Source organism: Anoplolepis gracilipes, chromosome 14 (assembly GCF_047496725.1).
Source record: "Anoplolepis gracilipes chromosome 14, ASM4749672v1, whole genome shotgun sequence".
NCBI classification, from domain to species: Eukaryota; Metazoa; Arthropoda; class Insecta; order Hymenoptera; family Formicidae; genus Anoplolepis; species Anoplolepis gracilipes.
Genome location: NC_132983.1, coordinates 2191158 through 2204308, shown reverse-complemented (window position 1 = coordinate 2204308; position 13151 = coordinate 2191158). Strand labels below are relative to the sequence as shown.

Here is a 13151-nt window from a genome sequence, read left to right as displayed (position 1 = left end):
GTATAAGAATATCCTCTATGGATAAGAATATGAATTTTATTCGAATCATAATGAATAATTAGAAACATAAAGGATAATATTTATAATGAATACATTTTAATTTAGATAAAAATTTATTCGATTAAATAGTTATTTAAATAAATTCTTATCTAAATAATTATTTAATATATTCTTATTATTTTTTATTTGTGTCAATAATATATGAACAATATCATTATTATAATAAATCATTTATATTACGTTTCTTTTTAATCAAAAGGTTTTTTCTTATTAAAAAAAAAAGGGAACAGAATAATTTTAATCTGATACATTTTTCAATCGATTGAAAATTAAAATAAAATAAATACTTTGTACATATATATATATATATATATATATATATATATGTGTAAAATAAAAAAAACTATAATAACGAGTAATACAAATAATGGCAGATAAAATTTTATTTATCGATTCTTTAACAAAGGTATTTTATTAATCGAGTGTCGATAAGGTATCGACGGCGCACACGTGATAAGTGCGCGGCGCGCGCGCACTCGACGCGATACACGCGCGTGAAGGGGGATGCACGGACACACTCACAGATATCGCAGAGCTGCGAACGAAGAAGGGATTCTCCGCTAGCCAGTAAACCATTTTTCTGTCGTCAAACGGATCAAGCTTTTTGTGAGACTTGGATCGATCACAAAAAGCGGGATTCGCTTTTCGCATAGGAATTGGCCTGTCGAGGAGCCAGCTGAACCTTTACCTCTACGTCTCCCCGAAAATCGTAAGTGTGAGACGCGTGTTTTGTCCCCCCGGTGACTTTGGCCCGCGGATCGAACCTGCCGTAGCGGACGATACGTACACACATACAACCGGTCGGCCGTTACACCGGGTCGCCGTCACCATCGCCGGGTCGTCGTCTGAGACAGGGAACGACCTCGTGTTTACGTTGTACGTGCATTTTTCCCGCGACGACAGCTCATCCCCGGCGACAGAGTCCTACGCGTAATTCTCTCGCGTCGTTGTATTACGGTCAATCGATGGATTTTATAACAATCATGGCGGCCATGCCGGTCTCCCGACGATTTTATCGCGCTGTCGATTGAGATGCGATTTCGTCGCATTTAACGTAAAGGACAGCTCGTCCCAATTTCCGCGTCCCTGGACCGTACGATCGTTGAGAGCTGACGTTTCGTTTATATCTTTCTACGATGGTCGGAAATCCGAAGTAAGCGTTGCGATTTTTATACGTATAGTACAGTGTACGATATGGACATATCATGCATGTAAATTAGCTGCTACTTATGTTGTTACTGCTCGATAAGGCAAATATATAACTATATATAACTATATAGATAAGAATATAGAATGAGACTTTACAAAAGCTGTAAAATTCAATAGCATTCTCGCTATCTTTGCTCTACATTTTTTCTACATGAATGTTGAAAAACATTAAATTTTATTTGATTTTTTATTATTTTTTTTTAATTTTTTTTACAAGTCAATACTTTATACTTTATTATTATCATCTTTCTGATTTTATGATACTAAAGAAAAATTAAGCATTAATATTTATAATTTCAGGACATCACAATGGAGGAAATGCATCAACCACAACAGGTTGGGCCTAACATGATGGCTGGTGTGGGTGGCGTTCCTAATCACTCAAACAATGTTAATCGTCGTACTAGAGTTCGTGTAACATTGCATGCTATGATGTTGGAGAAGTTGCCGCTACACGAAGCAGCACGTTTAGAAATGAAGGCGTTACCCAGCAAAACACCTGTCTCTGTTCTTCAGGAATTACTTTCCCGTAGGGGCACAATACCCAAATACGAGCTGGTCCAAATCGAGGGAGCTATTCACGAACCTACGTTTCGATACAGAGTCACTGTTGCTGATGTCGTTGGTTCGTATATGTTCTGTACCACTTAGTTTTAGTGGCAATAATATATTGATAAGTATGTAGCTATTTGAAAACAGATCCGATTGTTTCAGCAATGGGAACTGGTAGGTCTAAAAAAGAAGCGAAACATGCAGCTGCAAAAGCTGTTCTGGATAAATTAATTGGAGTAAATTCTGAAGGTGCAGAATCTCCATTACCAAATAGTTTACCCGAGTAAGAATATTACTTATTATAAATATTGAAATATCCCAAATATTTCTTGCAATATTGTATGTAATGTATGCGCTACAGGATATTGTTTTATTTATTTTTGCAGCTCCCAAAATTTACAAGAACTACAGTCTTATGGGGAGGAAAAAGTAGTGAATAACCCAATTGGAGCCTTACAAGAAATGTGTATGTCGCGCCATTGGCCGCCGCCGAAATACACAATGGAGGGTGAGGAAGGTTTACCTCACGAGAGACAATTTACTATTGTTTGTTCAATCCTAAAATATCGCGAAGTGGGCCAAGGAAAAAGTAAAAAAGTTGCTAAGAGGCATGCCGCTCATAAAATGTGGCAAGCTTTACACGATATGAATAACCAAACCCCTAGTGTTGATGAAGATGAGGTAAGAATTTGTTTTGTAGTTTTGTTAAATAATTTTGTTATATTAAATAATAATTATTATATGTTAATTTGTATATTGTATATTTCCTTATTGTCGTTCTCATCTTGACGTTTGAATATTTCAATTCCTTGTGATTGTGCTGTGCCTAAATAATTGATAATTAACATTTATTGATCAGAATTGTGTTGAAATTGCAGAGGTTAAAAATTAATTTTAAAATTCATAGATAAAATTCAATTTTATTAGAAATGAATTTAGAACTTATTATGTTGTAAAAAAAGGGAAAAAATATAGTTGAGATGCGATACAGGATCGATAGCTATTGTCAGATATCTGACAGCAAGGATTGAAAGGCAAGCGATGATGATGTCTATTTTACATTTATCGTGTATGTGTCTATGTATGTGTGTATGTGTATATATGTATGTGCGTGCATTTAGCGAAGTGGAAGTGATTTTGGCTTTAATGCCACTATGATAAGCTATATAAGCTATCTTTCCGATCTGTTTAAATCTATAACGGACCATTATTTCGATAGTATCGTATTTCAACATACAATAATTGTAATGTCTAATGTCTTATGTATTCTGTCTGAAGAGTGAATACGCTTGGTCATATCCACTTCATTTAAGTTTTATGTAAACGTGAAGTAGTTATTAATAAAGCATTTCTTGTAACTTATGCCTAACAAAAGTGTTACATTTATATTAATTGTCCATTATAGATTGTGCAAAGAAATGCAAACGTGAGCGCCCGTTATGCCGATCTGAAAGGTAGCAAAATCTCGACATTGACAACAGTACATAGTATCCAAGTTTCCAAATTTCACAAGAGTCTCAAGTCATCCACAGGTGTTAAGCTTTTTCAACTGCAGGTTTGTACTCTGGTTCGATGAAGCTAGTAGAAGAATAAGTATTCTGATAATTATTATCCTATTTTTAAGTCAGAAATCTCTTTATATCGATGTATTTAAATCAAAATTGACAAATTATGTACAAGTCATTCTAACTTTGTTGCAGAATACTTGTTTCAATGATGGGGATGTAAATTTGGTACAATTCTTACAAGAAATTGCATCAGAGCAGCAGTTTGAAGTAACTTATGTTGATATCGAAGAAAAATCTATCAGTGGTAAGTTAATGATATAATAAAAATAATTTAATTTTTTTTATAGGATAAAATGATTTTATTTATGTCAGTAAAATTTAACATAAGTACAAGTTTGCAAGTATAAATTTAAGTAAAATATACATTTTTACATTCTATTTATCGACCAATACAATATCAACAAACATGTCATCTTTATTAGTAGGAATATCCTCTTGTATTTGTTCTTTAAATCCTATTGCAACTAGATATGGTCTTATCGCTTGTCTTTCAAAACATATTTTCAAATATTTGTCATAATAGCCCATTCCATGTCCCAGACGTTTTCCTAATTAATTATAAAATGATTAATAAAAATAAAACAATTGTGCAATATTACTACACACATTTGTGTATAAAACCATATGTAATAATTATTGAACAAAACTCACCGCTCATTGTGAAAGCAACACCTGGTAAAATGATTAAATCTAATCCACCTGTGATAAAATTTTCAATTATTAATTGATAAATCTGAGAAATAAGGTTGAAAAAATAATTTTTATTTTATTGCAAAAATTTACCTGTATCTAATGCATTTTCCCGACATTCAGTGAGGCTTGGTTGTTTGATGTTCCATTTAGTTAACGGCAACGTCTCATAATCTTCCAATGATTTTAGTTTTACCATATCCATATCTTTTCCTTCATATCGCGGTACAAACGCTTCCTTTCCAGTATCGAACATATGTTTTAAGATGGGCAAAGTATCAAGTTCGTCCTTGGTACTTAGATATATCGAGATCCTCTTGCTATCTTGATATTGCTTCAGCGCGCACAGCTGTAAAATTAACGGGAGAATAATTTGACAATGTCGTATATATGTTAAAAATTATAATTGCTTTATATACAGCCTTTTTATTTCATTAGAACATAACCTTTACAAAGGCTTAAGTATTATTGATCTACATATTTTCTCCTTGACTCACCTTTTTCAATACATTTATAGATTGTTCCTTTTTTTGTTGCAAGCTAATGTTTTGAAGAGTATTTTTCATTTTTTTTCTCAAGGTGTTCTTAGCTGATGTCAAAGCCATAGTGAACAGATCACATGTGCTGTTGCTTGTAGGTCACTTGTAACCACTACAATGGTTGACTGCTTCTAAGTCGACTGCTTGTAGATAATGAATAATAACTAATGTTATACTACCGGTGTAAACTAGCGTCTACACGATATTTTTAATTAGTAATTTAACTACAAATTTTATTAAACTAGATAAGCAAATAGATGGTGAAATAGACTATGCTAAGCAGTTTAGTAATCTTTAATCGTATTGCGCAAGAAATTTATTGATATACATATGCCACATATGATTTTTGCAATCTTTGACATTATCTTATCATGAATGACGCAGTTTTAAAATTTTTAAAATCACTTAATTGAGCTTATTAAAAAATAAAAGCAATTCTGCAGCCAAAATTAAAGATATTAATATTGTCTCATCTTCCAGGTAAATTCCAGTGCCTTGTGCAACTGTCTACCCTGCCAGTGGCAGTTTGCTATGGTTGCGGTGCGACTAGTAAAGATGCTCAAGCCAGTGCTGCTCAAAATGCTCTGGAATATCTCAAAATCATGACCAAGAAGTGAGCCAGCGCTTTGCTCCTGCCAGCTGTCACCATCACCTGCAAGCCTCACAATAATTTTGCATCTAAAAATCAGAATAACAATACGGACACCAAAGTATTATCAGCTAGCAATCAGATTTCCGACAAAGGAAAAAGCGGACAGAAGTTAGATCATATGGGAAGTAAAAGTAGAACGTCCAAGCTGTCTGTCAGGACAGCAAACATTGCAGTGGGTAACAAAGATGCTACTTTGCACACCATCACAACGTCCGGAAACTCGATCACCACCGGCAAAATTAATTCGTCGATGAAAAAAAATGACGGTAACAGTGAAAATCTGAAGTCTACGAGCGAATCGCACAGCGCGACGAAAAACGCATCGATCGTTAACGTAAAACAGTCTAGTTCTTCTACAACGTTTAGCAGCGTACGACCTGTCAATACCTGCGTCAACAGTACCGTACACGAGACCAATCCGGTGAAACATTTGAAGGATTACGTCGGTCCAAAGAAATTTGTGGGTGAAGCGGATTCAAACCTCAAGAATTATCCGATTCAGTCGGATTATAAGGAATCGGTGTCGGTGAATAGTTCGGATTACAAGAGGAGTAGCAGTAACAACGGCGGCACCGCTACGTCTGCGATAACCTGTGCCAATCTGCCATTAAGATTCACGACGCATCAGTCATCCGCGGCGCCGACTGTTTTGCACAGAGAGAATCACACGCCGTCCAGCGTCACGTACACCGCCGTGTCTCATAGGAACGACAACAATAACAGTGCATTCGCGGTTGCACGCAAGGCGCTCGAGCAGCAACAGCAGCAGCAAAACTCGGTACCAAAGATGGCGCCGATTAATTTCCCGCCTTTGCGCGCTCCGCAGAGTATCGTGAATGTACGGCATCCGTTGCTGACGGATGTGCGCGCCAAACACGGTAACGAGACGATCGGCGGTGCTAAGTCCAAGCTCAACATGATGAGCTCATTGCAGAGTGGTGGCGTGAAGGACCTGACCGATCACACCGGCCGTTCGCAGACCACGTTCCATGGATACGGCACTTCGCCGCTCGCTGCTGGTATACCGAATGTGCAGAATCTGAGCAACGCGGTGACGGCCAGCATCTCGCCGTATCCGCGGCCGGACTCTTTTCCGCAACCGACAGTCGCGAGCGTGCTGTTCTCCGACACCGCGGCGGCGCAGTTCCCGCAATCACCGCCGTTCAACACCACGCAGATCGGTCAGCTGAATCAGTATCATCAGACCTACGATCCCGGTAGCTTCACCACAACGCCGGTCAACGTAAATCCTGCAGTGATCCCGCAGTTCTCCGCAGAGAGTTCGATTCCCTATCCACAGTACGAGAATCCACCGCAGTTTGTGCAACCGAATCACTACCCGACCGCCGACATGACCAACAGTCAGTACCAATACCAAGCGGCGGCGGCGGCAGCGGCAGCAGCTGCGGCGGGTGTAGGTCAGATACAAGATTCGTCCATGTTTATACAGAGTCTTCAGAGTCCGATCGCAGTGACCGATCAGTACGCAGCGCCGAATTACGCCAGAGCTGTAAGGACAGAGCTGATCCCACGGTTGAGAAGACCGCCGCGATTCAACAAGTAAAAAAAAAACGTCAGATTTTTTTCTTTAGATTCCTCTTAATATTGTAGAAATTTGGGATGATAATACGAATACTCGAGCATTCACTTCTCTTCACTTCCTTATTCTGGTTGTTGTGAGATTTGTGGATGCTGAAAAGGATTTGTAAGATAAAATTTATCTCTCTTTCTCTCTCTTTCTATTTATCAATTTTCTGACGTAGCAATTATTTGTTGATCCGCGAAAGCCGAGTTGATGCGATGAATTGTTGATTGTTAATCGTTGCGTCGAGCGTTTCGCAAGTACACTTGTACGCGAGATTGGCCAAATTACTCGCACAAATCGCATCACACGCGAGAGATGGTGAAAGTTATTTCAATTTCTGATCCAGTTTGAAATAAATTTTAGCCAATCTGAGTTATATGTATATATATAATATATATATGTATATATATATATATATGTGTATATATATATATATATGTGTGTATACATATATATATATGTGTGTGTGTGTGTGTGTGTGTGTGTGTGTGTGTGTGTATATATATATATATATATATATATATATATATATATACAAAGCCACGATAGACGCGAATGTCCGAGCGAGGACACGATACTTTGGCAAATTTACGCGTATCGAAATCATTGTCAACAACGCATTTTGGAAAGGATGCGTTTTAACGATGCGAGAAATATTTTCACTTGTTTCCGTCATTTGATGTGACACGGCAGGGCATAAATGAGTGTTGTGAGCTCAACTATATAATTTTATGATGTAATAATATGTATAATCTATATAGCGTGTGTGAATCTTCATACAGAGACACAAAAGGGGGGAAGGGGGGAAGTTATATAAAAGAGAACACGCTATTTATTAAAGTGGTACCTAAATTACAGCGAATGCTATAATTAGGACGTGGTGTGTCGTTTTTGATCGATTGTATTAGTTTTCAAATCATGATTGTGAACAGGAAATATCTGAGCGCGGAAAACGCTGCGCCTCTCGACGGGGAGAAGATAAAATTCTTAAATATTAAAGAGGGAAAGGAAAATATGAAAATATACATTATATCTCACGGTTATCGTGTAAGTCCTAGTTTTAATGAATGATATTCTACAAGCTATACTTTGCATAGAATTAGTGGAAGTTTTCCAATACTTACATAATACTTAGCTTACCGCTATGTTTTTAATGTGCTTCACTATTTGTATATGGGGTGGTGGTGTAATGATGCTTGCGCGCGAGAGAAAGATCATATACAGGAAAATTGGGAGGAAGGATGGAGAGAGAGAGGGGTAGGGGGAGGAGGAATTTAGGGGACATTTAGGAATTTTTATTATCACGAGTAGAGTGACGCGTATCGTTCGAATTTTGCTCCCATTTACCGCGAAACATTACATCTCCACTAAGCGTATGCACAGTGCAAAAAGAAAAAAGAAAAAAAAACGTAGCTTTGCGGCGCGATCCGAGTATAGCTAATAATAACGCGTGATCGCGGAGAGATATAAGGAGAAATATAATCTTTCAGTGGTGTATGTTTTTTCCTTTAGTATAGATCATAAGCTCATAAGCATCACATATTAAATACGCGTGTAAGGATTAATCATTAAGGATTCCTCATTAAAGTACACATGTCAAGTCTTAAGGTAGTCGAAGTGTGTGTACCCGCGTGTGTAGTCGAATTTCGAATTTGCCTACGTACCAAATCGATCGTGTTACCGGATGAGACTTTTATACTAAATGAAAAAGAGTAACATCGCGCGATTATTAATAATGGAAGAGAATAATAAACGCGAGGCGCGTCGAACGGCGAGGACGACTCGATCGAGAGAATTACCGACGTCCAGTCGTCGGCGCTGTTGCATTTCACGGATCGTGACATATCCCTTTGGTTCGTCGAATAAATTTAGAAATTAAGGATTCTTTTTTTTTTTTTTTTTTTTTTTTTTTTATCGGGGCCGATTTCACCGTATTTCATGCATAATATTCTACCTCCGCGCGACGAAATTTCCATCCTTATTCGTCCTGTGTCGCGATTGTATCCTGAAGGAGTAAGAGATAGAGATTCACTCGTCGGAGTTAAATGGCTTGTATAGATGTGCTATTGGTCCCCGAAGATTGATTTGTGAAAATATATTTGATGTAGCACCAACGTGTAATCTTCAGTTCTCTTCTACGATTGGCATTCATCTTTCTCTTTTTATTTTTTGTTAATTATAGTAAAATTGTATCTGCGTGTGCATACGCCATTTTGAGTTGCGATGGTTCAGGAATTTTATAGTTTCGGTTAAATCACCGTTGTAATATCTAAGTAGTATATATTCTCTTTTATACAAAGTGCTCTATAAAAGTAGCACACTGCGTAAGATAAAGAAATTTGCACTAATATTGTATAAACGTTAGAACAAAGATAGCAGCAACGCCGTTTAATACCAATTGCTATTTGTACATATTTTTATTTTTTCTTAGAAAAACTAAAAGAAAGTTTGTAATTCTTTAATTAAAAATCGATTTCTCAAACTGCAAAATTATTTTTAAAATATCTTGAAGAATATTTTTAAAATAACTTGTGGAATCAATTTGATTAAAATTGATATTAATTGACGTTGCCATTCTAGATTGAATCCTAGTCAGATATCGGCGAGAAATTACAGAAACGAAATCGTGTATGCACACCTTCTTCAATCGTCACCCCGGCAACGCGTTCCTGTAATGCCTTGAAATAGAAAACCCGCGACAGGACAGGAGGGATGGAATTTCCAAGTCAAGGGATCATAGAAACGCGTGAATCTCGTGCAAAAAAAAGGGGGGGGAGATAAAGGGCGTAAACGAATCGGCAATCGCCCGTGCGATTTAATGATTGCGAAAGTGTGTGCTTCATAACGTATATCTTTGGAAAATAGGCATTACTTACATGCAAAGTATAGAATGTGTATGTGTGTATAGACATACATTCGCTAGAAGCGAAAAAAAAAAAAAAACAAAAAGCGATAATAAATGCAGTCTCGTCTCCTTTCCTTTCCGCAGACGGAAAAATGATCCGTGCCATCGGCAGCTGATCCCGGTTTATACCTCGGCACCGGAACGTCGACGAAACGTACCGGTCGTTCCAGTCCCGAGGATTTTATTTCGATTTGTTTCAAGATTTTTTTCGCGAGACAAAACGAAAATTCCGTTTCGAGATTAGCGAACGACGCGACATAATTAATTGTCTTCGATATTTCAGCTTTCGGTTGATAGCTTTGTGTTTTTTGAAGTGAGAATGTTTCTTTACTGATATTTTTCCCACGTAATATAACTTGCGATTCAATCGGGTTCCTTTAAAAGCTGCCTCGTATGTTCGATATCAGGCAAATATATATATATATATAAAAATATATTTGTATAAACTTTAAATTTACTTTGCAAATTTTTAAATGTATAAACATATGTTATGTAAATTTATAAATATTAATATCTATAGATATATGTTAATATTTATTTATTAATATTTATAAATTAACATATGAGACACCGATATCGAGACAGAGATAGGTATGTTTCCGAGATGCGTGAGCTGTTTTCCGACACAATTATCAAAACTGTGCGTTGAGTTATGCATTTTTTATAAAACATAATCAGCTCTCTGATATGATCTAGAGAAAGTTCTATTTCGCGAATCTGATAAATCGTACGAAACTAATTTGATGTACATTCCACTTTATTATAGCGCAGTCCGGTAAAGCTACAGAAATGAGTTGAATGAACAACGTTGACAAAATTTGCTCCGGCGGAATTATGCGAGAAATATCTTTACGGAAGTTTTTTTGAACGACCTCACGAAATAGAGAACCGAAAGTTTTCGCGTCTTAAATTCAATCAGCGTGCTATTAAATTAATTACTTAGCGGCGTTTTATTCCCGTTAAACGAATTGCTGGGTAACGCTCACGATAATCGTAATTATCGTCGAATTTAGCGCCTTTAATAGAGAACGGGAACGAGAATTTTTGAAAAATTAATGTTTAACAACTAATCACACTTCACTAAAGTATTTTCTGGAGCAACAAAGAGCAAATGCTGAGCAGTTAGTATAAAGAGAAAAGCGCGTGACGTTGATGTGTGATATGGTCAATGACGCGTTAAATAAGTTAAAAAAAAAAAAATTAATAAATAAGGAAGAAAACAAAAATTATCAAGGGAAAGAAAACGAAAACGACGAAGCGGATCCTCGATCATTCTCAAAACGAGGAGATGGTCTTCGTGGACCAATTATAGGAATGAGAAAAGGAACCGAGCGGAAATCGAAGAGTCTTCGATCCGATCCACGACAGACCTTTTACTTTCGCGTCTTTCTTTTCTCGTATTCCCTCCGCTGTTATACAAGGCACGCATTAGATGGAGAACTGCAAGTGAAACTGATGATATTAGGAAAAGGTTTTCGTGGACTAGTTATGGACGAGAGAAAGGAAAATCGATGGGTCTTTGACTCGATCCTCGAACACACTTTCTTTCGTTTCCCTTTTCTCGTTCGTATCCTCCACGTCGTACGAGAGAAACCTTCTGAACCGCTTGCGTTTATTGGCTTGGAACCATAAAAAATACATGTTTATAAACAATTTTGTATGTGTGTGTCTTAGGCAAGATAAATGTTACTTAAATTTAAGTTGTATAATCGATTTATATGTTGCGAATTTATATGAGTTCTCTCACAATTGAAGTTCCATATCTAGTTTATTAATTCTTTTAATCGAGATGAGCGATCGCTTAATAAAAAATTGTATTGAGTTATTATACTTGAAATTTATCATGAAAAGAATATTATTCATTCTTACATTTAACAAGTAATTCTTTCGACTGTGATTTGTAATGAAGATTTGTATTATGTTATTATTTTGAAAGAAGATAAAACAATCATATATATATTTTTATAATTATAATTTTTATTCGCGTATGCATTTAATCACGCTTGGATTTTTTTTTTTTTTACTCTGATGAATATGTTCGATGGATGCGCGGTTCATTAGGTTCGAATCAATCCTTAAATTCTACCATGATTTTTCGTCGCAAGAATCACATCAAGAATCAAACGAAAACTCAATGCCAGTAGCATTCAAGGATTAGAGAGAGAGAGAGACACTTGCGCAAGATCGTCCAATCTCACAAAGAAGAGTTAAGGAAGAAAGAAAGCAAGAAGCGATGTAGCGGCTTTTTATTTTCGTCGAATATAAATCGCGTTGCGTTTTCTACGGCTTTATAAAAAAAAAGCGAGAAAAAAAATAGGACATTACATGTAGATAGAAAATGAAGACGATCTTGAAGATAAGTCGCGAGCGTGCTTCGCGACGAGAACGTTAATTGCGTCTCGAACGTGCGGTACGAGTCAGTTTGCTTTCGGATAGATCTCAAACTAATCTATACAATTGTACAAACGAGCAGTCTACTCTTCGAGGGTTCTATATATTGGGTTTATATGATGAAAGAAATAGGGGGGAAAAAAAAAGAAAGATGAATCTAGCGCGTGATGTGTCACGTGTGATAAAAATTCGCCAAATTAATTTATATATATATACACATACAGATATATACATATAAATTATTCGATTTACCTTTCTTTTTTTTGGTCAGTTTGTAATTAATATTATATTGATAGTGAACTTGTTCGCGACTCACATCCTTGAATATTATGCACGCAGCGAAAAGTCGCGAACGATAACCCGCAACGAAACACGTGAATTTATTGAATTTAATTAATCCTTAATTGGGGGGGGGGAAGGGGGGGAAGAGAAGTTACCATAGAGAAATAAAGTAATAAAATAAAACAAAGAACCAGATGCACCTGTTTGAAATTTGAATGTTGTAAAAATGGGGGAATCTAGCGCGATAAATACGATTTTTTAAAAAATGAAAAAAAAATTTTATTAGAGAGCAGTTATGTGCATGATGGACTTTGTGTAACCTTGTATAATGATACCATTTAAGCGTACATATTTTTTTTTTTTTTTTTTTTTGTTTGTAATAGAGAAATATAGTCTGTTTCGAATATCACAGCGTTGTAAGATATATAGAAATAATCGTTCGTGGTAGGAAAAAGCGAATTTTTGTATGCGACTCTTATTTTTACCCCTTTTTTTTTTTTTTTTTTTTTTTTAAGTCTCCCTCAGTCGAGTTGTGTTGCTTTCGTTATTTCGCTGTCAAATTTATCCTTTTTGCGAGAGCGAGCCGAGTTATTATGAGTAATGTCATAATAACGATTTACAATTAGCACACATAACACGGACATGGCATACAGATAACGACTTGAGACCATATAACGGAGCCCTATCTGTGTATAAACGCGTGGGGTATCGATATCCT

The 13151-nt window shown here is 36.4% G+C and overlaps 3 protein-coding genes across 7 annotated transcripts; 2 read left to right on the top strand and 1 right to left on the bottom strand.

The window, feature by feature from the left end:
• Positions 1–569: 569 nt before the first annotated feature.
• Positions 570–5242, top strand: LOC140672983 (protein Loquacious-like). Of its 5 annotated transcripts, none has more exons than XM_072905515.1 (7): positions 572–769; positions 1570–1894; positions 1984–2104; positions 2208–2502; positions 3227–3376; positions 3522–3633; positions 5099–5242. In XM_072905515.1, the coding sequence occupies exons 2-7, from the start codon at positions 1579–1581 to the stop codon at positions 5233–5235; spliced, it is 1131 nt and encodes a 376-aa protein (XP_072761616.1). In that variant the 5' UTR covers positions 572–769; positions 1570–1578; the 3' UTR covers positions 5236–5242. The 5 variants fall into 5 exon arrangements, with proteins under 5 accessions (XP_072761617.1, XP_072761618.1, XP_072761616.1 ...); XM_072905513.1 differs by having other exon boundaries at positions 1969–2104; XM_072905514.1 differs by lacking the exon at positions 572–769 and adding an exon at positions 848–1213 and having other exon boundaries at positions 1969–2104.
• Mthfs (methenyltetrahydrofolate synthetase) lies at positions 3750–4755 on the bottom strand. The gene is made up of 4 exons (XM_072905520.1): positions 4577–4755; positions 4173–4428; positions 4041–4088; positions 3750–3937 (listed from the first exon to the last, which is right to left on the bottom strand). Exons 1-4 carry the CDS (start codon positions 4682–4684, stop codon positions 3765–3767), a joined length of 585 nt encoding a protein of 194 aa, XP_072761621.1. The 5' UTR covers positions 4685–4755; the 3' UTR covers positions 3750–3764.
• Positions 5243–5388: 146 nt separating the features above from the next.
• Positions 5389–9804, top strand: LOC140672981 (uncharacterized). Its single transcript, XM_072905509.1, has one exon. It carries the CDS (start codon positions 5389–5391, stop codon positions 6832–6834), a length of 1446 nt encoding a protein of 481 aa, XP_072761610.1. The 3' UTR covers positions 6835–9804.
• The last annotated feature ends 3347 nt before the right edge of the window (positions 9805–13151 follow it).